This window comes from Solanum tuberosum, unplaced genomic scaffold, assembly GCF_000226075.1.
Source record: "Solanum tuberosum cultivar DM 1-3 516 R44 unplaced genomic scaffold, SolTub_3.0 scf00443, whole genome shotgun sequence".
Taxonomy (NCBI): Eukaryota; Viridiplantae; Streptophyta; class Magnoliopsida; order Solanales; family Solanaceae; genus Solanum; species Solanum tuberosum.
The window spans coordinates 120,464-146,536 of NW_006239434.1; the positions used below are offsets into that span (position 1 = coordinate 120,464).

General features: G+C 31.3%; 3 protein-coding genes across 3 annotated transcripts; 1 reads left to right on the forward strand and 2 right to left on the reverse strand.

Annotated features, from left to right (window-relative positions):
* The first annotated feature begins 7,727 nt into the window (after nt 1-7,727).
* Nucleotides 7,728-10,988, forward strand: LOC102595515 (uncharacterized). The gene is made up of 2 exons (XM_006364758.2): nt 7,728-9,272; nt 10,379-10,988. The coding sequence occupies exons 1-2, from the start codon at nt 8,080-8,082 to the stop codon at nt 10,722-10,724; spliced, it is 1,539 nt and encodes a 512-aa protein (XP_006364820.1). The 5' UTR covers nt 7,728-8,079; the 3' UTR covers nt 10,725-10,988.
* Nucleotides 10,989-19,035: 8,047 nt separating this feature from the next.
* LOC102595848 (uncharacterized) lies at nt 19,036-20,652 on the reverse strand. Its single transcript, XM_006364759.2, has one exon. The coding sequence runs from the start codon at nt 20,347-20,349 to the stop codon at nt 19,291-19,293; it is 1,059 nt and encodes a 352-aa protein (XP_006364821.1). The 5' UTR covers nt 20,350-20,652; the 3' UTR covers nt 19,036-19,290.
* Nucleotides 20,653-21,185: 533 nt separating this feature from the next.
* On the reverse strand, nt 21,186-24,835 carry LOC102596189 (pentatricopeptide repeat-containing protein At1g11290, chloroplastic-like). Its single transcript, XM_015304144.1, has 4 exons — nt 21,953-24,835; nt 21,503-21,600; nt 21,332-21,393; nt 21,186-21,296 (listed from the first exon to the last, which is right to left on the reverse strand). The coding sequence occupies exon 1, from the start codon at nt 24,712-24,714 to the stop codon at nt 22,612-22,614; it is 2,103 nt and encodes a 700-aa protein (XP_015159630.1). The 5' UTR covers nt 24,715-24,835; the 3' UTR covers nt 21,186-21,296; nt 21,332-21,393; nt 21,503-21,600; nt 21,953-22,611.
* Between the last annotated feature and the right edge of the window lie 1,238 nt (nt 24,836-26,073).

Sequence of the window (26,073 nt, forward strand, 5' to 3'; positions counted from 1 at the left end):
ATACATGATTTTTAACAACACAATGATATTAATGATACGACAGATACTCTACAGTCGTGATTTGTTCCTAAATTCATGTGTTTCATCTACATTTCATATTTAGATACACATAATTAACTGTAAATGCTTACTATGTATTCGAGATACATGTTTTTGGATATAACATATGCAATTGATACTTGATACATCAAATTAATACTAGATACATATAAAAGACACATGAAATTAATATTATATATATATATATAGATACATAAAATTAATACTAGATACCTATAACAAATACATGAAATTAATGCTAGATACTTCTATGATACATATGAATGTAATTGTATGACACTCATGCATCTAAGTGTTTAGTTTATTGGATACATCATATATTGATAATAAATACATCAAATTAATGAATTTATTATTTTAAGAGTAATAATTTGAAATTAATCAAATTGCATTACCAAGATATACATATGTTTATCTTATATTAATAATATTAATGAATTTACTATTTCAAAGAATAATAAAATGAAATTAATTATCTATGTATTTTGAAAATCCTCAATTACTCCTCTAATTAAGGAAATCAGTTCCAACCAATTAATTTAAATAAATAAATTTTGTATCTCAATTTTAAAATTCGGCAGATACATGTATCTCATGGATTAAGACTCATGTATCTTAAGCATAAAATATGATACAGGAAGTAATATTTGAAACTATTGGGAATCTTAATAATTAAGACCTAAACTAGTGGGTTTTATGTGGTTTGCCCTTTACATAAATCCAAAATCCAAAGTGTTAAAAGTTAATTACATTATTTCCCACTCTTTTTCAAATTACAAAAATTTCTTAAAATTTATGAATTTTGGATACATTACTGGACTTCTGAATACATTAGCAAACATCTGGATATATAGGTGAGGGATGTATCCGAGAGAGGAGGGATAAATCACAGATGGGATAGGACATCCAGATACATAGGTGAGGGATTTATCTGAGAGGGGAGGGATGTAACCGAGAGGGGGATAGGGATGTATCAACGAGAGGAGAGTGATGTATCCGAGAGGGGATTTTTGAATTTTTTAAAAATGGTATAGAATTTTAGAGATTATGATAAAATAAGATGTATTCGGTATTTTAGATAATATAGGTTATTGTGTTCTTGACAAGTTTTTAATTCATATTAAATAAAAATTTAAATATTAATATAGATTTTAAACTAAACATATTTCCCGGGCTTCCTCCGAAAACTTGGTTTGGGATTTATTTTTTCGGATGGTATTATCAAATAACAAACAATAAAATTACATTTATCTGTCATGAAATAAAATAAACTGATGGATTATAGGAATTTTCATTATTTATGTCACTTTATTGTGGATCCATCTTAACCAATTTCTAGAAACATCCTCTTATGTGTGCAAATAAAGCCTTAGTGGTATTCTTATTCCTAGATTGACTATATAAAATCAAACCAAATACAATTTCACCTAACATCATTATATTGTGACGACAAAATTTAAGTATCGAATACGAGCGATATTTTTATTTACGGCTGAAATGTTCAGCCAATTTTCTTTATTTATTTTGAAAAGAGGATTATTGATTTGACCGACAAATTATGTGGAAAAATAAATCAGAATATTTTATTGAAATATATCATGCCTTTTTACTTAATAGATCTATGCATAATCAGTATTATAACTCCAATCATAATTAATACTAAAATATTAAAAATCAATAAACTGCTAAAATTCGAATATATATATATATTTCCACACTTCTTATGGATGGTATAATTTAATAAAAAAGTTAAAGAGGAATCACTCATAATGTATTATGAGGTGATAAAAGTGGGAGAGTGGGAAAAGTAAAAGCTTTTCTTCCATTCAAAGTGAGGTACACATATGTAACTATTTTCAACCAAAAATAGAAATACTGCATTTCTTTTTATTTTCCTAATTACTCCAGGAAACAAGTGATAATTAACTATTATAGGCACGTGAAATTTCTTATCAATTATTCAATTTCAAGCCTTTTTAATTTTATATTTATCAGATTTGCTCTAATATTACGCAAAACTCATTAATATTAACATTTCATTCAATCAACACAACAACTCACTTGATTTGTGGCTTGTGAGCCATATGGTAACATGCATGAAGATAAGTTGAGACATTGTGTACCAAATTATTTGTTTCTTTCACATGATTAGACCAAATTTATCGTGTTCATTAATATCACTCAAAATTTATTATTATATATATGAAATGTCACTTCAATTTCTTCCTAATAATTCTTTATGAGAAATTATTGAACTCAATTACTTGTTCTTATTTTCCAGTTTTCTATTGAAGTCTATCATATAATTATTTTTATAATAATTAAGAAAAAAGTGAATGACTTTAGTGATATTTAGAATGAATGATGCAATAATACTGATATATTTCTAAAAAATTATATGTGTTTATTTAGCCATTCTTTTCCAAATACATAAGAAACAATAGCATTTCATACGCAGTCCATTATTTAAATTTATTATGCCTAATATTACATCAATAATAATACTATAATTGTAGAAAAATTACTCTGCGGATTGTTTGGTCAGAAATTATTAGCAAAACATAATCCTGACACAAAAATACAATGTTTGGTTGGAATGACTTGAAAAAATAATTGAAACAATTAGTTGGACGGGCAAAATATTTTTAAATTCACACATAACTTTATTTGTTTAGTGTTATTAAATAATTCCCATTAAATTATGCGAGAATAATTCTATGCAAAAAAATAATATATTATAATTGAATAATTAAAATATTCAAAGATGAAATTATTCTTAAATTAAATAATTCCATTATTATTAAATACAACCTAATAATTCCAAGGTTGCCTCTCATTGAAGAGTATTAAACCCCTTTTTCCACCTATTACTTTTCCTTTTGCTTTTGATTCCTTCAACTAGTAGTTACCTAAAGACTACTTTCTTTCCTCTTTCTTTTTCCAACAAAATTCTCTCTCTTTTATTGTTTTGACAAAAGTAAAAATATATTCTTATCAGATCGTTTGATAGAGTGTATAAAAGTAATTAATTTTTATTTATTTATTATTATGATAAATTAATTGAATGTATTAAAATAAGAATAATATTTAATATGGTGTATCAAAATAAAAATGATATTACGTGGTATTAATGTCATAACATACTATATATAATAAGCATGATAGTACGAATAGTGTATTAATAGAAATAATATATTGTATTATTAATTTCATAATTTTCTATTTCTACTATATAATAAAAGGGAGTTTTATGCCCAAGTATAATATATAATATTCATGCATGGGACTTTTCCTAATCTTGAATATTATATATTATATTTGGGTATAAACTCCCTTTTAAAAGTCTCAATCTTGAATATTATATATTATACTTGGGCATAAACTTCCTTTTAAAAGTTCCAATCTTGAATATTATATATTATACTTGGGCATAAACTTCCTTTTAAAAGTTCCAATCTTGAATATTATATATTATACTTGGGCATAAACTTCCTTTTAAAAGTTCCAATCTTGAATATTATATATTATACTTGGGCATAAACTTCCTTTTAAAAGTTCCAATCTTGAATATTATATATTATACTTGGGCATAAACTTCCTTTTAAAAGTTCCAATCTTGAATATTATATATTATACTTGGGCATAAACTTCCTTTTAAAAGTTCCAATCTTGAATATTATATATTATACTTGGGCATAAACTTCCTTTTAAAAGTTCCAATCTTGAATATTATATATTATACTTGGGCATAAACTTCCTTTTAAAAGTTCCAATCTTGAATATTATATATTATACTTGGGCATAAACTTCCTTTTAAAAGTTCCAATCTTGAATATTATATATTATACTTGGGCATAAACTTCCTTTTAAAAGTTCCAATCTTGAATATTATATATTATACTTGGGCATAAACTCCCTTTTAAAATATGTCACAAATGGAAAAGTCTTAATCAAGGAAGCAACATATATCATTTACAAATGACTTAAAAAGCATTAAAAATTACAATAATTACCAATTTAAAATATTTAAAAGCTATATAATAAAATAGGTTGACTCTCAGAATTCTATCAGGCTCACATATATTGGGACAGAAAAAATAACACATATCATTTTAAAATTACCAAAAAAGTATTATAAATAATAATAATTAACAACTTAAAATATCTGAAAGACATTTTAAAAGGGTTAATTTTGTAATTTTATCCATATCACATAAATTAGGACAAAGTAACCAGTAATGTACGTTATTTGAAAGTTACATAAAAATATTATAAATCACAATAATTAATAACTTAAAACATTTTTTCATGATAATTGACAACATAAAATATGTTTTGAAAAAAATACAAAAAATTCCACTGATTCTTGAAGTGAATCTATCGTAAAAATACTATGAATCATGATAATTGACAACATAAAATATGTTTTGAAAAAAATACAAAAAATTCCACTGATTCTTGAAGTGAATCTATCGTAAAAATACTATGAATCATGATAATTGACAACATAAAATATTTCAAAAATGTTGTATGTGAATAGTCTTATTATGCCTTAAATAGCGTCAAAGAAAGTACAGGTTTGTGATAAAAAAACCTATTCCTTTATCCACCACACAAACAATCAATTCAAAAACTCGGTTATTAGCCCCAAAACATACCATTTATATTATTGGGCTCGTGCATAGCACGGGCAACATTATCTAGTACTATATATAAAAATGACATTAAATATGATGTATAACTAATAAATACTTATATTGGTTATATAATAAATGAATTAAAAATACTAAGTACTAAATAAGAAATTAAATAATATTAAAATTAAATATATTATTTTCTCTAATAGAAACAAAAGCTAATAAGATAAATTAGCTTCAAAAGGTACAATTACCGTGGAACAAAAGCGTGTAATAAAATAAACAATATATAAGAAACAAGAGATTATATTATATTACAAGGATAATGTGAATGTATAGAGTACAAAGGGAGTGAAATGTAAAACTAGATCTTAGACAATTTAGTTAAATATTTGTTGAGTTTGATGTATTTTATAACCGTCTTCAAAAATAAAGTGTCACGTTATTAAAAAAGATTAAATATATGCATTATGATTTAGATGAGTTTTTTTTTTAAATAAGAAAAAATAACTAATTTTCTGATACAAAAACAAGTAATTTTATTTATCTATTTTTAAAAGTAAATTGATGATTTAAATGTCGAATCTATTTTAGTGCTATTATTTTATTTTCTTTTTAGGGATCTTTTGATATATTGTATAAGTCAATATAGTCCAATAAAAGTTTAATGTTGTTTATCTATTACCTGACTAGTAATTAGTATTGTGATAAATTATTTTTGCTAGAGGTTGAAATAATAACACTCAAGTAGATTATCCCATTACAAAATTGTAAAATGATCAAAGAAAAAAAAATTAAGATCCATTAAATTTTTTTCTACAAAAAAGATGACTAGTATTCTTATTAATAAATAATTTAATTTTAAAAATCATACAAAATACATGTTATTTTAATATAACATACCAAATTAATTCTAATATAACTTGTATTCAAATCAAACTATAAAAAAGTAAAGACTAGTATAATTTTTCACCAAATATAGTTTAACTAGTAACGAAAGCCCGGGCGCTGCCCGGGCCCAACATTAATAAAGTTATATTGTTATTCTCTCCGTCCCATATTAGATGAGAATCTTACTAAATTTTTATTTTTCATATTATTTGAGCACTTATTAAATTAGGATAGAATTAATTAATTCTTTTCCATTTTACCCCTACAATTAATATGACCATTCCTATATTGTATGTGTATTTTTTGTAACTCATTTCAATGTGCATTGATATAAAGAAAGGGCAAAATGGTGAAGTCTTCCAATGTATTAATGATTTCTTAATCACCGTGTAAAGTTGGAAGTGCCCATCTAATATGGGACGGAGGGAGTATAGTTTATGTATTGTTATAAAAATAGTAAAGATTGTTATAATATATTTTGCTCATAAGTGAGCTAATATAGAAACTTATTTGTCATTTGTCTTTTTAATTTCAATTTTAAATAGCAAATAAATGTAGCGATAAGATTGAGGGTAGAAATGAAGCATATCTTTCTAAATTTAAGTAAAAATAAACAGAGTAGAAGTAACATTAGGGTTATCGATAGGACGATTCATTCGGGTATTTTTTTAAAAATTATATCATTCAATTTTTCGGCTATTTTATAATGTATAACCAAAATTAAAATTTTAAAATCATCCCAATCCTAATATATGTGACACAAGCAGTACAAAAATTAGTCTTTTTTTTGTTCTCTTGTAGATATTTTAAGTTATTATTTATTGTAAATTATAGTACTTTTTATTAAAGTTTTTAATAACATATGTTACTTTTTATGTTTGAGAGTTAAACCAACTTTTTTTTATATGTGTTTTAATTTTATATGTGTTTTGTCCTTTTCCATTTTCAAAAACTAATACTCTCTCCATTTCATTTTATATGTCATTTATTTTTATAAATATATTGGTTATTCCCTCTTCTTATGTCATATATTATGAAATTTGAGAAGTTATTGAAATTTTTATATGATTGTAAAAATATTTTAAATTGTTAGCTATTGTGATTTGTAGTACCTTTTTTTACAGAATTTTGAAAATAATATTTATTACTCTCTTTGTTCTAATTTATGTGGCACATGCAAAATTTCAAATATTAAATATTTTTTATATGTCTCTTTATTATATTAAGTTGTTAATTATTGTATTTTATAGTACATTTTGAACTTAATTTTTAAAGAATATATGTTATTTCCCATGTCCCAATTTATGTGGCATTAATTGATAGATTTGTTGGAGTCGAGCGAAATTTTTTGTTAATTATTGTAATTTATAGTTTCTTTTTCGTCAATTTCAAACAATATACGTTTATCATATAATCCATTTTATGTGGTACCAATAGAATTTAGAGAGTCAATTATATTTTTTATATAACTTTTAAATATTTAAGCTATTAATTATTGTAATGTATAGTATTACTTATATTATTTTTAAATATATTTAAATCTACTACTTATATAAAAAAAAATTAGTAGATAAGTGTGAATGTGAGGGTATTTTGAAATACCCAAAATACCCTCACCTTGAGACTTATGTTCAACCCTCTCCTTTTTTTTGGTACCATGTGTCAAAAGTTTATTCACTCTTCTTATATACTACTCCCTCCGTCCCATTTTATATGATGTACTTTGATTTGGCACAAACTTTAAGAAAAATGGAAAGACTTTTAAAACTTGTGGTCCAAAATGAATGATAAAAATTTGTGTGGTTGTAAATCATTTCATTAAGGGTAAAAAAGACATTTTATAGGCAAATTGTTACTTAAAATAGAAATGTGTCATTCTTTTTGGGACTGACTAAAAAGGAAAGTAAGTCATATAAATTGGGACAGAGGGAGTAGTAATTTTGGTGCCATGTGTCAAAAGAAGAGTGAATTTTATTCACTCTTCTTATATAGTAACTCTTACTAGCTCTGCGCCCAATTAGAAAAGTCTTAGGAAAAGTAAAAGATTAAAATAAAGAGAGAATAATTGTTTTAGACAAACCTAGGGGTAGGGCATCTCTTTAATTTTACTTTAGTCGAGTTTTACGGGTAATTAGGTCACCACCGTCGGCAATTAGTCCTAATAAATCACTATGTCCACGTTATTACAGCATACTTATTATTTAGTCCCAAAATTATAGCAGCCATCCTTTCCCTTTCATAATTAAATTGCAGAAATCACCATTGTTGATTTATAAGAACACAAATCACCTTCTCACAATACAGAATTCAGTATAGAGAGAGAGAGAGAGATAGAGAGAGAATACTGGAAAGAAGCAGTAGCATTGTAAAGAAGAGACATCTAGATATACTCTAGAATAACCAAAAGCCTGTCTGCCTTCTCTTTTTTTTTTCTTTTCTTCTTCTTATCTATCTCTACTGCTCTGTCGTCTGCTTATCTTTATATTTCAGTATGAGTAAGGAGAAAGAACGGAGGATGTTCGTTGGTGTTGTTTGGAATTGTGCTGCTGAGCTTAAGCTTCTTCTTACTGTTTTTCTTTTTCTCTGTTCTCTTATTACACTTCTTCACTATATCCCTTCTCGTTTAATTTCTTTCTCCCCTATAGATCTTGGCAGCTGTATTTCTACTCCCGCCGCCCCACTTCACTTTGTTTCCCACTTAAACGCTACTAATTCATCAACCCCATCTGCTACTACTCCACCACCGATGAGTGCTGCTACTCCACCACCAGAGCCGCCGTCGTTGGAGAAAGACAGACTGCTAGAAAACGGCGTCGTTAAGAGAGCTTTCAACCCTTTTGGCTCCGCCGCGTACAATTTTATTCTGATGTCTGCTTATAGAGGAGGTTATAACACTTTTGCTGTAATGGGTTTAGGTTCAAAGCCTCTTCACGTCTATGGCAAACCCAGTTACCGTTGTGAATGGGTTTCTTCTCATAAACAGAAAAACCCCATCTCCGTCGTTGGTCACAAGATCCTCACGGACTGGGGTTATGGCAGGGTTTATACTGTGCTAGTCATAAATTGCACTTTCCCTGTACCAGTTGGCAACGGCGAAACTGGCGGAAAACTTCTCGTTCACGCCACCACCAACGGCGGCGGCGACACTAACTTTAACACCACCGACACTTTCGAGGCATTGTCGGAAACGGGACAGGATTTTGTCAACTTTACTTCCGTATATGAAGCTCCCCCAAAGTATGATTTCTTCTACTGCGGTTCGTCTCTGTACGGGAACTTGAGCCCACAGAGAGTAAGAGAGTGGCTGGCATTTCACGTTAGGCTGTTCGGAGAGAAGTCCCATTTCGTAATTCACGATGCTGGAGGTGTACATGAGGGGGTAATGGAGGTGCTTAAGCCATGGATGGATAAAGGATACGTTACATTACAGGATATTAGGGACCAAGAGAGATTTGATGGGTACTATCACAATCAGTTCCTTATTGTCAATGATTGCTTACATAGGTATAAGTTTCAAGCTAAATGGATGTTCTTCTTTGATGTGGATGAGTACATTTTTGTACCCAAGAAGAGCACCATTAAATCTGTAGTGAAATCTTTATCGGATTTTACACAGTTCACCATTGAACAGATGCCAATGTCTAACAAGCTTTGTCTCGAAGAGGACCGCGGTAAATCCTACAGGTATCCCTTCCAAACTCCTATTCAACTTGTTAATTTCTTATTTTAATTCATTTTGGCATTTACTTATGCATTCGAAGCTCGAATTGGTCAACATGTTTCTCAACAAACATTCAAGATGCTGAGTTTCCATTGACCCGTGCTGGTATTTTTAATTGAAATAAAGAACTTTGATACTTGAACTAAATCAACCATCCCAATTTGGAGTAATTAAGCAAATTTGTTGAGTATCTATGATAGATTAAACAATCTTGATCATGTTATGTTGATTGTGGTTTCTCTAGACATGAGTTCTTTCTCTGTTACAGAGCATCTGAAATGGCATGATTAGGAGATGGTTAGATTATTATTTTCTTGATGACCTTGGTGTTGGGGCCTGCTTTGACTAATTCCACGGGTACCTTCCACCTCCTCTAGCACCAAGTACTAGGTAACTCCGTAGGAGATGGGTAGATATTCTGCTAATATTTTATTGACTAGGGGGTTTTGAACTTTATTTGTTGATGTCTTGTAGTGGTAGATAATTGAGATGCTTTGATGAATTATTAGACTGTTCACGAGTAAATGAATTTGTGATTGCTACTTTAGTTTGGTGATTAGTCTTGTGATCTTGGCTTAAATTATGATTAATGCCTTATTTTGTATTGCTCTAGTGGAAGCTTAGCTGTCTTAATTTGTCAATACTCTATTTACCTTAATGAGACCTGTTTAGCTGGATCAAATGTTTTTTCCATGGTGTTTGGAATTGGAACCTAGACCAAATTAGGTGTCCTGAAAAAATTTAGATACTTAATGCTCATAACCAATTATAGTTGGTTTTCTTTTATATATAACTGTCATTACCTAGTTGTGACTGAGCGTTCTTTTAGTGATGAATTGACTTCGAGGCTCGTATGATAATGAGTAAAAATTGTATCTTTGAATAATTGAGTTTACTGTTCGTATATGGTATGCTTGATTTTGATAGACTAGAAGACTGGGTAAAAGAAAACGATTTGTGGGTTTTGACAAGTCATTTCGACTAACAATCGTCTTTGCTGTAATGTATGTGCTGAAATTTCTTGAATTCAAACACTTTAACTGATGATTCAATGCTAATTTGGCTGCAGAAAATGGGGGTTTGAGAAGCTAGTGTACAAGGACGTGAAGACGGGTATTAGGAGGGATCGAAAATATGCAGTACAACCTCGTAATGTGATCGCCAACGGTGTGCATATGTCTCAGAATACTGTAGGCAAGACAACACACAAGACAGAAGGGCGTATCAAGTACTTCCACTATCACGGGACCATTGCAGAGCACCGTGAACCATGCCGGCAGCTGGTCAACACCACGGCAATCACCGTTGACGGTATCCCTTATAATGTTGACACTACAATGAGAGATGTTGCTGCAACTGTTAAGAGATTCGAACTTAAGATGATTGGCACTACATTACAAAGAACGCGGCAATGAGGTCAACATTGCCTGTGCTTTCTTTTCAACATGTGTTATTACTTTTAAGTTTCTTTTGGTTAGAGCTATATATATATATTCTTCTCTTGTTCATTTCTGTATGATAAAATTTTCTTATACTTTTTGGAATAGAAGCATGGGTATAGAAACAACAGTGACAAGCATATTAGTATATGATTCGTTTATTTATATTTGTAGGATTACAGGGTGTTTTTGTACTGTTTTGTCTTGTTTATAACACTATTTAATTTGCTGTCTTTCACTGGTATGGGTTTCTTTTGCCAAAAAGTTGGCTGGATTTAATTATGCTTGTCGGTCTCAAGGGGCCTCCCACCTCTTATCAACACACAACTGGCATGTAGAAAAATATAACTGAATCATATTAGAAAAAAATGATTATCTTGGTTTGGTGCTTTTCCAGAGGGCCCTTAACTCACTTTTTCATTCTTTCTTTTGGGGTGTTCTTGATTAGTGGTCAGATCTGGTTTTGTTAGAATGGGAAAAAGTCTCATGTTGGCTGGAGAATGGATTGGTGGTCTTTATATGGATTTGGACTAGGTGCCGCCTATATCTTGTTGTATAAGTTATATAAATCTCATAGTTTTAATATGAAATTACAATATATTCCTCGTTAGTTTGTAATTACATTAATTTCCTTAAAAAGTAACACAAATCGAACACATAATATGTAGCTCGGATACATTATAACATAAATCGGATACATAATATGTAGCTCGGATGCATTAAAGAAATAAGAGATTTTAGAGGTTTTTAGAAATAGAAGAGGATATTGGAAATAAGGGAAACATAAAACGTGTATTTCAATAATTTTTTCATATCTTGTATATGGTACATTAGAGTCAGGTCCATCCCTGTTTTGGGCTCTTGATTCACGCTCCAGATGTGCCTGGGCGTGACAGGGGTGTTAGAGTGGGTAAAAAGTACACTGACAGTCCCTGTTTTGGGCTCTTGATTCACGCTACAGTTGGGCTTGGGCGTGACAGGGATGTTAGAGTGGATAAAAGTATACTGACAGTCTGCTTATATAGACTTGGACAATTCTCTCCTCATGAACTATTTTTTGGGATTGAGTTAGGCTTAGGTGCCATCTCTTTTAAGGTTCATCTGAACATTCAGAGTACAACAAGCTTAGTGCTAAGAACTTGAATAAGTGTCCAAGCATTCCAGTTAGATGATTGGATTTGAATAAGTTGATGATCATGAATCATGGATTGATGCTTAGTTATGGGGAATGCTTTTGCTTTTTCTTTCATTGTCCAAGGCCAAAAGGGTTGGTATTTCCTCTTAATAGTACCTTTAGTTTATGTCAAACAAGTCGTGTTTAAGTGTCTAATTGTGCACATTATTAAATATATTATGCATTAGCATTTTCTTGGATTGGCAGGCAAGAAAGTTACACCCCAATTTGAGCAGTTTTTTTTTCTTTTTCCCTTCATACCGACTTTGCTTAGATCTTTGATGGACCCATAATTGCAATTAGTGAAGAAAATACTGGAAGCCTTCGAGTGTACTTCAATCATATGAGTATTTTCGATAGGTGTCAATTTTTGGCTACTTGTGTAAAACCAACGGTCTCAAAATGAAATATGTAATGTATGATTAAGACTGAGCTTAGATACGTTAAAAGAAAACCGCACTGGGCATGATGAGGATGTGTGTTAATTAGACTACCTTGCATGTGTACACAGCTATTTCTTTGATTAACCTATGCTCCATACACAAAAATTTGGTAGAATGTTAATTCTCCTTTGTGCCCCTCATTTCTGTCTCCCAGTTGTTGTTTTTGCCTTTATAGCATATCAATGGTTGCATGGTAGTTGTTCACTGTATTTAGGTGTATTTGGTTTTCATTCTTAATATTCAAGAAGAGAGAAAGAAACTGTAGAAATTGCAAATTTGATGAGCTACGAATGAATCGGAACAGATTGGTCCCCAAACCCCTTTTGTTTTCACATTCGACTAATTTGGATTGACGCTGAAAATTTTACTTAAATTGCTCTCTACTAAAAGCAATTATTAGTACAAGTCAGAAATTTCATAAAGAATATTCAAGATTTATACAATTTGACATATATGTTATAATTTTTCGATAAAGTGTGTTCAATCAACCATCCTTAACCACATGTGGCTACGAGACTGAGTGGGCCCAAAACAGCATGGTGATGGAGTGTTGTGTATGGAGGATATGATATAATGTCAGTTCAAAAGAGGGGACCAATGGAGTTTAATACAACTGTGATCAATTTAATTAAAGCGGAGCTCAAGTGATTTTTTGGAATAAGAGTTTCCCTGAGGTTGGTAGACAATGGGACCATAGACATAGAGTGCTCTACCATTTATCATAAACAACTATTCTATCGGTTCATTTTTAATTGTCATATGCGCTTTCGAAAGTCAATATGACTAATTTTCAAAGTTAAATAGATTACATTAATTTAATATTTTAATCAAAAAATTTAGATATTCAAAAACTAATAGAAAAGTATTATAAATTGCAATTTTTGCATATCAATGTGATGAAAAAATACATCGTAAAATGTTAGTCAAAGTACTTATCGTTTGACTCTAAAAAAGGAAAACATGACAATTAAAAATGGACGGAGATAGTAAATCAGCCATAATAATAGATGAAAAGAAGAGTTGGGAGCAGTGAATGTGGTAGCTGGTGGAGCTTACTGGATGAATCTTCAGCGTTAATAATAATGTCGATACAAGGATGTGGAGGTTGGAGTTGTTTTCCATTCAATTTAAATTTCTGAAACATATTACTCTACTAGGAGTATCTACGACTCCCTCTATTTCATATTAAGTGATTTTTCGAGTATAGTATACTCTTCGAGAAAAATAGTTAAGCACACAAATTAAAATTTACTTTCCGGTATCACTTCTCTTATTGTTATCACACTATAGTTTCCTAGAAAGATAAAATATTTAAGAAATTCTTTAAATAAAAAATAAATATAAAATAGTCTCAATAATTTTTTAAAATTTTAAATAATTTATTTATTTATTTTAAACTATGAAAATGTCCCGACAATTCATCTACTTCTATGTCTCAATTTATGTGACACATTTTGTTTTTTGAGAGTCAAATAATTTAAAATAAAATTTATATATTTGTAAACAACAAAAAGTCTAAGTCACGATAATTAACAATCAAATTATTTAAAAATTTACGATAAAAAATAGATTTATTTAAATCTTAAAATTCAAAATATATCACGTAAATTGAAACAAATAAAGATAAAGTAATATAAATCGGACGGAGTATTATTTTTGTTTGCATCGTAGAAAAACTGTGACCGAAGAGAAATTTAAGCACACGGGTTCATATCGACGAGAATTCATGGCGAAAGGGATTACTCAATTTTCCGCTAATTTCCCATTTTACTTTTGTCGGCAAATTTGTCTCTTTACCTCTCTCATATTTGTCCTCCGTTACTCTCTCTATTCTATTTACGTGTCGTCTTTATTAAAAATAGATATTATTTAATATTTTTTATGTCCTTAATTACTTGTTCATTTTTTCTTTTTTTAGTTATTCCTAATTACTTGTCCATTTTAACAAATCAATAAAGGATATTTATTTTTTTATCAATTATAACCTCAATGAGCTACTTTGAAAAAGGTAGAACATTTTGAAAATCTTAAATTTTTTATTCATTCAGTTTAGGGGTGTGCATCGGTCGGTTCGGTTCGGTTTTATGAATTATCGGTTCGGTTTTCGGTTTTTAAATACGCTAAACCAATAACCAACCAATAAGATAATTTTTTATCGGTTTTGGTCCTTAACAGTTCGATTTTCAGTTTAACCAATAAGATTATGCTTATAAAATAAATATATGACTTCTCTAATAAATTTGACACGACACGACAATAATGTAACTTTACAAAAGCTCATAAAATAGAAATAATAATAACAAACATGAAAAGAATTATACATATGTGACACAAAGAGAAATAAAAAGGAATATGATTCTTACTTTAGGTTTTGACGATTTGTATAATGTAAAGTTGTGAACTCAAAGTCACAGCGAAGTATGAATTGATGGCTAAATGACAAAGACATAACTATTAAGATATTGAGATTAATATTTATTAATATGCATGTATATGTAAAGTATTAAATTACTATAGTCTTAATTCTTAATGGGTTATCGGTTTACCCAATAACCCAATATTGAAAATCAATACCGAACCGATAACCCGATAATTTTTTTTATAAAATCATTAAGAAATCGTTAACCCAATAACCCAATAGCAATAAATCAATAACATTTTTTTCGGTTCGGTTTTTGCACACCCCTAATTCACTTCATAATTAATAGGGATAAAATAGTAAACTCACTATGTCATTAATTATTTTTTAATAGGTGTGTCAATTCAAAATTGAACAAGTAATTAGGGATAGAGGGAGTAGTACTTTTTATTTCACAAAAGTAATGCATAAATAATATTACTCTTCCTATTTTTCCTTGAGAATTATCGGCCTTGAAAGTATGAATTTGATCAATATAGAAAAACTAAGTATTCTATTCATGTTCATCGGTCAAATTAATTAACTTATGTTCATTTATTGAAAACTAGACTTAAAGAAAACACTAAATAAATGTACAATGATAAACTTATCTAATCCTAAGGAGTGTGAAACCTAAAATTGTTGGGTTTGAAAGTGATTAGGGCGTCATACGAAAGCTTACAATTGCAAATCAAATGTCGATAAATTAGACGACACATAAAACTATACTCTAAGCCATAATATTATTATTTGATATGACCAATTGGATTACATAATTAAAAACATAAAAATTGTAGAGAGAAAATCTCCCCGTAAACAAAACTCTCTAAGTGTTTACATTGTGGATGTTATAGTGTTATGTAGGGGTGGCAAATGGGTGGTTTTGATCGGATTTGGATGGATTGAATATGGATTGAGTGAAAATGGATTGGATCACAATCCAGCCATATAAAATATGAGTAAATATGGATTTGGTCAAATATGGTTTGGATAAAATGGTTTTAACCCACTTTAATCTCTTAAAGCAAAAAAAAATTAAATCAAAACATTGTTATGTATGATAATAGGGATCTTCAAACTTTTCCTCTAAGACCATCTCCAACCCACCTCTATTTTACTCTCCATTTTCTATATTTGGAGAGTAAAATAGAAAATGGGCTCTCCAACCACACTCTCAATTTCTATTTTACTATTATTTCTATTATTTTGTAAATAACATATTATTTTTTATATAAGGTCATTAATGAAATCTCTAATATTCGTAATTCTTTTTAAATGTAATACAACATTTTAAAAAATATGTAATTTGATATATACTGCTTTCATTCCGAATTAATAATATTTCAATTCTTTTTAAATTTTCGTTACTTTAATAGAATTTGATATTATTATTAATTTTAACTATGAAGAATGCACCAAAGTAAAATGATAAGATGAAAATTTTAATTTAAAAATATAATACATAACATAATAATTTAAATACAAAATAATAATACAATACATAACATAATAATTTTATAACAACAAGAATTTAGTAATCCGGTGGTCGTTTCCAGATTTAACAATATTCGAGAAAAAAATAGTATATGATCCCGAGAACTGTTGTGATTGTGATTGCGATTGCGGTTGTGCTTGTTGATTTATGTAATGTTCATGTAATTGTATTTCATTCATGATTTCACTTTTATTTGAATTGTCAATTAATTTGTATATTATATAATACTCCCTCCGTCCCATTTTATGTGAGGTAGTTTGACTCGGCACGGAGTTTAAGAAAGAAAGGAAGACTTTTAAAAACTTGTGATCCTAAATGAATGATAGAAATTTGTGTGGCTGTAAATCATTTCATTAAAGGTAAAATATACATTTTATAGTTAAATTTTTACTTATATGTGTCATTCTGTTTGGGATTACTAAAAAGAAAAGTAAGTCACATAAATTGGGACATAGGGATGTATTAGCTTGCAATTTCTGTTATTTAGAATAAAATAAAATTTATATTAAACAATGAATTTGAAAAAAATAAAATTCTATATTAAATAAAAATTATATAAAGTGATTATTTGAAGAAAAATAAAAGAGAAAGGATTTATTTCATGAAATAAGAAAATGAGAATGAAATAGAAATAATAATAGAGAGGAAGATTCATTTTATTTCCAGAGAGTAAAATAAAGAATTGGATTGGACTTGGTTCTCTGAATAAATAGAGAACTCTATATTTGGAGAGTAAAATATATAAAGTGATTATTTGAAGAAAAAAAAGAGAAAAGATTTATATTATGAAATAAGAAAATGAGAATGAAATAGTAATAATAATTAATACTGAGGAGAGAGAAGAAGATTAATTTTTAGAGAGTAAAATAAAGAATTGGGTTGGACTTGATTCTCTAAATTAATAGAAAACTCTATATTTGGAGAGTAAAACAAAGGGTAGGATTGGAGATATCCTAAGGAAAGAATAAATCAAATATGAAAGAAAATTATAGTTTCGGTTCAGGAAAAGTTTAAACACTTAGGGTGTGTTTGGTATGAAGGAAAATGTTTTCCTGGAAAATAAGTTGATTTTTGACTTATTTTCTCATGTTTGGTTGGTGAGTTGAAAATATTTTCCGGAAAAGATTTTTAGTGTTTGATTTATGAATGAATTTTATTTTTTTGAGAAATATCTTTTATTTTTACTAGGGTAGAAAATAATTTTTGAAATTGAAAATACTTTTTAAAAACAAACATAATTTTTTTGGGGGTGGGGGGGTCGGTTGAGGGTAGAGGTGAAAAATTGAAATTTTGAAGTTAAAAATATTTTTTAAAAACAAACTTAATTTTTTTTTTGGGGGTGGGGGGTGGGTAGGGGAGTCAAAGGTTGGGGTGAAAAAATAAATTTTTGAAGTTGAAAATGTTTTTTAAATGATTTTATGAAATAAAAATTGATAGTTAAATCACCGTCTCAAAATTAACTCAATAATAGAACGTAACAGTACGTATTTCGCATACTTTAATTTTGTTCATTGTCAGATATCTCAGGAAGTAAATGTACTTTGATTATTGGTAAAAAAAAAAACAGTCACCAAGTAAAATCCGCGATCCCACAAGATAATTTTTTTCATTACCCAAAAAGGTAGTAAAAAAAATACAATTGCAAATTGACATTTTAGGAAAGTTGATGTGTCAGTGACTCAGTGAACTTTAATCCATTGGGCTTAACTGCTGCTGGAGCCCAATGTCTTCTAAGCAAGTACCCTCTATGACGTACAATTTTTATTTTTTTTTACCCTGGATCTCCCACCTCTTTTACTCCCTTGGTGACTTGAATTCGCAACCTTCGAGTTGGAAGTGAGGGGTGCTTACCATCCGAGCAACTCCCTCTCATCATGACGTACAAATTTCGAAAAGATTATTTTCCTTTTTTCTATTTCACAATCTACATATTATAATTTTAAAATTTTCTATCATTTTAAAAATTACAAAAGTCTTCTCTCGGATAATTGCTATCTCTTCTCAGATACATCTCTCATTAAGTAATGTATCCGAGAGCAATGAAAAATGTGAAATTTTTGTAATTAGGGAAATTTTCAGGATATGATGTAATTAGTATGTGATTTTCTCAAAAAATTCACCGGTCACAATTTTGGATCAATTTTGAAATAAAAACATAGTTGCTCACATTTGTGTGCAAGTTTTGGTGATGTGAACTTGTGAACAATTTGTAACTTGGCAAGTTTTTTTTTTTCATCTATCAAGAAGTTCTTGGTGATCCGCCCCACATTCGTAAACAATTTTTTTCAAAGATCACGATACAATCTGTACTATCATGGTAATTCACTTATACTTGTTGCATTCGAACTTATTCTAACCCACAAGCTATTTGCTATACTTAAAATGGAATCAAAAATTAAATAGTGACAATGAAAGTACCATATTTTTGCAAATCACCCTTAACTAGGTCGTTTGGTTAAACAACTTTAATCTTGTACCCGAAGAATGTTATTTTTAAGTAAATAATTGTAATATAAAGATGTCAGACGGTGAATAGTAACATAAGGACTGTTAGTTTTTTTTTTTTCCTTTTCTTCACGAGGATCAATAGTGTTCTAACTTATCCTCAGTCATAACTTCCGATTGATAGGGAAGGTGTTCAACCACTTGAGCAAACTTCACTTGTCAATTAGTACGATGTTTAATACTTAGGCTGCATTAATTACGCAAAGTTACAATTAGTTATAAATTAAATTAATACAGTTTTATTTTGAAAACAAATTACTCATATACAATAAGTTACAATTGGTATCACTCATGAGTTCTCGTTCAATCTAATATAAAATATATATCAAGATCCACAAGACATGAACAAAGGTTTAACAAAACAAAAAAAACGCTCTATTGAAGTACTCAGGAGTGGGGATTATGTAGTATGGGTTTATCCGAATCTTCTTCGCCCCCAAAGCACACAGTATATTTACAAACTTAATTTTATCTCTCTATATATAGCAGATGATGAATCCTCTTGTAAAAATATCTCTCTGACAATATCATGCACTCTGAGCTTCTAGAAATGTAGTGAAATCTTCTCTAGATGTAAGCATTCGTGGTGTTATGCAGGACGTAGGTGATGGCGGGTACGATGTCGGGGACGACGTAGAAAACCGAACATGTCGGGTCGATTCATGTGATTTCCTCGAAGAAGTTGTTATTGTTGATGTATTTTTGAGGACCCCTTTCACTTCCTTATCGAAAACAAACCCAGTCGTAACAGGGGAAAACGTGTCGTCGTTCACATTACTGCACCGGATGAGCTCCAATGGCAGATCGAAAAACATGTTGTTGGAGGCTGTATCTCCAACGTCGTTGATTATAGCTGCCGATGATGTCCACGACCCACATTCGAATTTCTCCAACGAAACTGTCCTTGAAACAATATGTGGTCCTATATCGGACGATGATACACCGCTTACTTGCCTTCTCCCTGATTTTACATGTTTGATTCCCTTTCCAAATCCTGGAATGAACAAACACAACGCTCCACATTTAAACTTTTGCTCGTCCTGATTTCGTCCCTCCAACGTTTTTTTCTCATAAATTTCATCATTTCTGTTGCTAATTTCTGATTCAGGGGAAAAGCTATTGTTATTGATCAAGTACTTATTGTTGTCTTCTGGTACTTGTTGAATGATACTATTAGGGGTGAACCAAATATCGAATTCTTCAGGTGGGGCACTAGCTCTGCCTTCACCACACGACTTGCTCCTCCGTAATTGGATTTCTCTTAACCGTTCAAGGTTTGTTAGAGCCACGGAGTGTTGGCGAGCCAAATGATTTGTTGATGATGACAAAGGAGATGGTAGTTGACTGATATGGTTTTTCTTCGAAAAATCAGGAGATGAGGTTGTTGAATTTGGCAAGCTGAAGCTGGAGATTTTCTTAGGAATATTGAGAGTTTTGGATTTTGAATAAGGGATTGTAAGTTCATTTGGTTCTTTCAAGGAGATAGGATCCACTGAAATCTGTTTCGCACTGCCTGGGTTCTTGTTCATAAAGGGATCAGTTACTTCAATGAAATCAGATTCTTGAGGATCCATAAAGGCAGGCATATATTTGAGCTGATTGTGAAGCTGAAAGTAACTAATTAAAACTGAAGAGAGGTGAACAATAAGTTACATGAATGAGGTATTTATAGGAGAAATGCGGCAAATGGGGTAGAGTTAGAATGTGGATGCCATGTCTTTCAAACCTTAAAAGTTATGATTCCCACGTTCTCTGTCTCTCACTCTCACTCAGTATGATAATTTCTATGACATGGGATGCACTACCTGATTTAGTTTTAGCAATTCTCTAGAACCAATTAGAAGCGTAGTGAGATGGTTCAGATTTCTTTACTCTTAATTAGATGTCTTAGGTTCGAGTTCTGAGAATGAATATCCATTAGTTGGACCAATAAATATTGAATACTAACCAAAAAATTATAGATAATCTGGAAGACTAATTCAGTGTAACAGACACCCACGTCTAGCATTAGTAACAAATAAAAAAATTCTTTTAATAATAAATCACAAAGTCGTCTGATGGGTGACACACAAGAGAGTCTCCTTAACTAGTGAGTTGGGAAATTGATAGTTGTATAAATTTTTAGGTGAAGAGAAAAACAAAATGTGGATTGAAGAGGAGATTCATTGATTCAATTGAGCTGATATTTTGACATAAGGATTTACCCTAATTAAGTCAACTTCACTCGTGTGTTTGGACCTCTAAGGCTCAAACAAATTAAATAATGTAGTGAACGTGCAGCCACACGGTTACTTAGAAGTATATAACCAACCAAAGCATGGAGAATAGAAGAATGTAGACATATAAAACTCCAAACAAAAGACAGCAATGCTCCAACACTGCACATGAATGCCCATTCAAGTACCCATTCTTCGAGAACATGCAAAATGAAATATAGTTGCTTCATTCCACGAGAATCATATTTTTTTAAAAAATATAATGATGGTGTCTGGGTGCTAGCTAAACCTCGACTAGTTCACTGAGTACCTGCTACCTTTCACTTGCACAGGTAGTCTGAGTACCTGCTACCTTTCACTTGCACAGGTACCATGTAACTGTGTCCATCAAGATTTGGTAGACGGGAAGAAATCCTACCCATGAGCATCAGAAAATTCAAAATTAGATTCATGGTATAATATCAAACTGGCTAATATTCGAGAAATAGGCTTTATTTGCAATGGATGTACGCAGACTACTTACAGATATAAAATGGAAAAACCTTCACTAACACAATCAACACAACAGATTGCCAATTAGGATGGAGAATGCAGAGAGACCAAGTACAGAGCTCCATTTCCCTGCGTGAAAAAGTCCATAGTCAGAATCAGCTCCAGAAGATTTTGAACTTATCAACCAAAAAAAAAATGCTTCTGGGAGCAACAAGTCCAGCAAGAATTCACAAGTAAAATTCGAGTTGAAAATTTTCTATACTAGCTCGATTCTAATTTGATCATGACTTAATCAACTAATATTTACCAAAGAAAAAGTGAATTTATCATCTCTTCTATCGGTGTTCCCAAAAATAAAGTTAATATCGGTGTTCTTAAGCCTACACTAGATTGCACACAGACTAAATGATACTTAACTGATACTAGAGACAGACTGCTAAATATAAAAGCACAGATTCTTAGCATTATCTCATCCATTTACCACAGCTGCAGAAACTTCAGGGTCATCACTCTCATCGGCCTCCTCAATCTCTTCTGATAAGTCCCAGTTCATGTTGAGCCGCATGGCAGCCGCTTTTGGATTGACACTGGTGTCTGTGGCTTTTGCATCAGGGATTTGCTAGGTCTGCTTTTCTTCGGCTTCAACTTGAATCCAACATGAATAGCACATAACCATTAGTTGGCTGATGATGATACCAATGCCATTACTAGGGCATAGTATTTAAGAATCCACTAAATCAAAGATCTGAATACATCTTATGTGGCCTATTACACTACTTTCGCCCTTTCCAACTTACACGACAATTACTTATGTGAGGTTCGTTCCTTCAAAATTACTTTTCCACTATAATACACCGGTCAAACTAACATCTTAAAATCTGTATCCCATAAAAGCAGATAGAGGAGTAGTTCTCTTCCAATAAGTGGATCTCAGAGAGTTCTGAAAGAGGAGTTTTGCTACCTGGTCAGAATCATTTGACGATAAGTTGATGCTGATGGGTGTTCATGGTCCATTTGAAATGCTACACCATCTGGCTTGGATGTAAACATCAAAACTAAGTAGTATAAATTACTCTTGGAGATTTTGTAGATGAGGTGGTTTCCTGGGATGAGTCAATGTTGATTAATCAGAGTACATTGTCACCAATAGTCCCCACATGAGCAGTTCCCACCATGGAAAACATGAAAGCGGTTTTTGTCCTTGATGACAAGCGTTCTTCCGAAAACTTTGGAGATATATTTACACAAAGAGTGGCAATCATTGCATGCTCGGAGATTTTTTGTCACCCGTATGATTGTTCCTGGTTTTGTTCTCATCAATCCAAAAGCAATGGCCAACTTCTCACTATGGTGATAAAGAATGTCCTTTTTCAGATCCTCTGCCACATCCTGATAAACAGACTTTAAATCAGGCACATATCCTTCTTCTTGTATTCTAAAGATTAAATCCTTCAGAAACCTAGAAATTTCAAGATACAGGGGATGATCCTTTTCGCTCGCCATAAATGTGTAAACGGTTCCACTGATCTCAATCGAGCTCAGGCCTGGATCCTTCTTCAAACTTTTCGATCTGAGCAATAATCTGGTTGACTTTACATCCTCCAAATTTCCAGACAGAGAATAAATATTTGAGAGAAGTACATAATATCCTGCATCATGTGGCTTCAGCTCAAAAAGCTTCTGTGATACCTCGACACCTAGCTCAATATTCCCATGAGCTTTAGAAGCACCAAGCAAAGCACCATAAACATCCACACCTGGTTGCAAATGCATGTTCCTAATTACTGAGTAAGCATCATTTAATCTCCCTGCACGTCCAAGAAGGTCAACAACACATGCATAGTGCTTTTGATTAGGATATAGGTTCCATCTTGCTACCATATTATCAAAAATATACAATCCTTGATCAACCAACCCAGCATGACCGCAAGCACTCAAGACAGAAACCAAGGTTGACTCATTTGGATCTATACCTAAATCCTTCATCTTCAGGAAAAGGTCTATTGCATCATTACCGTACCCAAGCATCCCATTACCAGCAATCAGTGCATTCCAGCATGCAGCATCTTTCGTAGCCATCCCTTCAAAAAATCTTCTGGCATCACCTAACTCAGCACAATTTACATACATGTCTATAATAGATGATCCCAAAAAAGTATCACCTTCAAAACCAAATTTTATCACCAATGCATGCACCCTCCTGCCTTGCTGCAAAGCTCCTGAACTGCTGCATCCTGAAAGGATACCTATCAGTGCAACCGAATCAAGCTCCATTTCATCCGTTGCCATCATCTGATTGAAATGTTCCACAGCCATACTCCAGTTTCCACTCTTCACAAACCCCGTTAACATCAATGTCCAAGCAACTACATCTTTTACAGGCATCTCACAGAATATACAGTAAGCATCATCAACACAGTTTACACCAATATACATCTCTATTAGACCAGTTTCAACACGTTGGTTGTTATAATGACCAGATTTAACTACTAAACCATGTACTTGAGTAACTATTTGTAAATCCCCAACGCCAAAAGTAGCAGAAACCAAACTCATTATCGTAAACGTATCCACTGACAAGCTCCTTCTCATTAAATTGAAAAGTCGAATTGCTTCCTCAACCAGACCATTATTAGAATAAGCAAAAATAATCGCGTTCCACGAGACAATGTTCCTCTCAGACATACTATCAAACACGTATCCGGCAGCAATGGGATACCCCAATTTCGAATACATATGAACTAATGCACTTTGGACAAAGACATTACATGGATCCTCTTGCTTAACCCAATAACAATGAAGTGATTTCCCTATCAGGTTCAACTTTAATTTTCCAATAGCAGGTAAAATACTTGAAATTGTGATTGCATTAGGCATTAACCCACCATTAACCATCTTACCAAACACCTCAATAGCTTCAAGAAAAAAGCCATTTTTTGTAAACCCATTTATCAATATGGTCCAAGAAACTAAGTTTTTGTGTTCCAACAGAGAAAATATTTTGTGGGTTTGTGTTATAACTCCACATGATGCATATGAATTCATCAGTCTGTTACAAAGACGTGTATTCTGAGAAAGACCAGAGATAACAATGTGGGCATGAACTTGTTCAATAGGCTTTGGTTCCTTGAGTCTTTGGAGGATTGAAGCATGACATAGCTCAGTAGCATTGAAGTGAGAAATTTTGAATATTGCATTTTGCCGCAAAGTGGAACTGTTCACTAGAGTTGAAAATCGAATCATTTCATCTCGATTTTGCGTAAGAATAAAATTTTATATTTGAAAACAAAGAATTTCATAGACTTTATAGTCGAGAATCCCGATCACCATTTTCATCCAACCACTTCCAAGTTCCAATGACAACATCTCCGCTACAACTGCACATAACAAATTAACTTATATATGTACAACTTATACTGTATTAGATAAAAAATAAGTTATTTATGTAGAGATTTAATATGACATTTGTTTAATAATTTAAAAACTCGCATAATTAATACTTCTAACTCCAACCAGCTACCAAACAACCAAATGATATTTGAATGGCATAGAGTTTATATAGATTGACTTAGTATGTTCATGATCGCTATGTCTATTTAAACATAATTTTAATTTGTTTAGAGCAAGAACTTCCTCGATAATTGTTTCATGGCTTGAATGAACATTTTATTTACATGATTGTCATGGGATGAGAAATTATTAAAAGACAATTTTGTGTGATCAATACTTTACTAGGTTGTCCTTTTTGTGAAAACTTAGCTTATAAACTCAAACACTAAAATTTAAAATAATCCATTCGATTAATCTAACATCAAACTATAAAAAAAAAATTCAATCCTACCTTTATGGCTAGGATTTGGATTTGAAAATTTTGAATTCAATTAAAATTTTCATATTCAACTCAAACGCCCACCCCTCACCGATGCATACCACTACCAACCAATAAAGCAAAGGCCCAAATGGCGCTACCTCACTCATTCTTCACTGTGGGCCAAACCAGATTAATCTGGGCCAAGGTCTCGAAATGAATCAAATTTCCATTTTCAGCCCATTCATAAATAGTTACTCCCTCCGTTTCAAAAAGAGTTGTCTAGTTTGACTTGACACGGAGTTTAAGAAAAATAAAGAAGACTTTTGAATCTTGTGGTCCTAAATTAAAGTTATGTCAAATGTACGAAATTATTCTTTAATCTTGTGGTTTTAAACATGTCACGTGGAAAGCATAAAGTAAAATGTTACCAAAAAAGGAAATAGGTCGTTTTTTTAAAACAAACTTAAAAGGAAAACAAGTCATTCTTTTTTGGCAGAACGCATAAGCGGCCCCTTGAACTTGCAAGGATTTTCCTTATAGACACCTGAACAAGAACTCCTTCCTATTGAACACTTAAACCACTCAAAAAGTGTACCTATTAGACACACCTGTCTGACTTGGCACTTATCGTGTGAGGCATTTGTTTTAAAGTGGAGCGCGTGACATTACACATCTCCTACGTGGAAAAATCTAATCCTAAGTGGTAATACACATCACAAAACACCCAACCCTACATCCAACCCCTCAGTCATTTCTCTAAATCCCCAAAACGTGTTCCAAAAAACCCTAGA

Excerpts from the sequence above, each read along its gene's own strand:
- LOC102595515 (XM_006364758.2), top strand. The coding sequence starts at position 8,080 with ATGAGTAAGGAGAAAGAACGGAGGATGTTCGTTGGTGTTGTTTGGAAT. Across the intron at positions 9,273-10,378 it reads GACCGCGGTAAATCCTACAG|AAAATGGGGGTTTGAGAAGC; the intron begins GTATCCCTTCCA and ends ATTTGGCTGCAG.
- LOC102595848 (XM_006364759.2), bottom strand. The coding sequence starts at position 20,349 with ATGCCTGCCTTTATGGATCCTCAAGAATCTGATTTCATTGAAGTAACT.
- LOC102596189 (XM_015304144.1), bottom strand. The coding sequence starts at position 24,714 with ATGATTCGATTTTCAACTCTAGTGAACAGTTCCACTTTGCGGCAAAAT.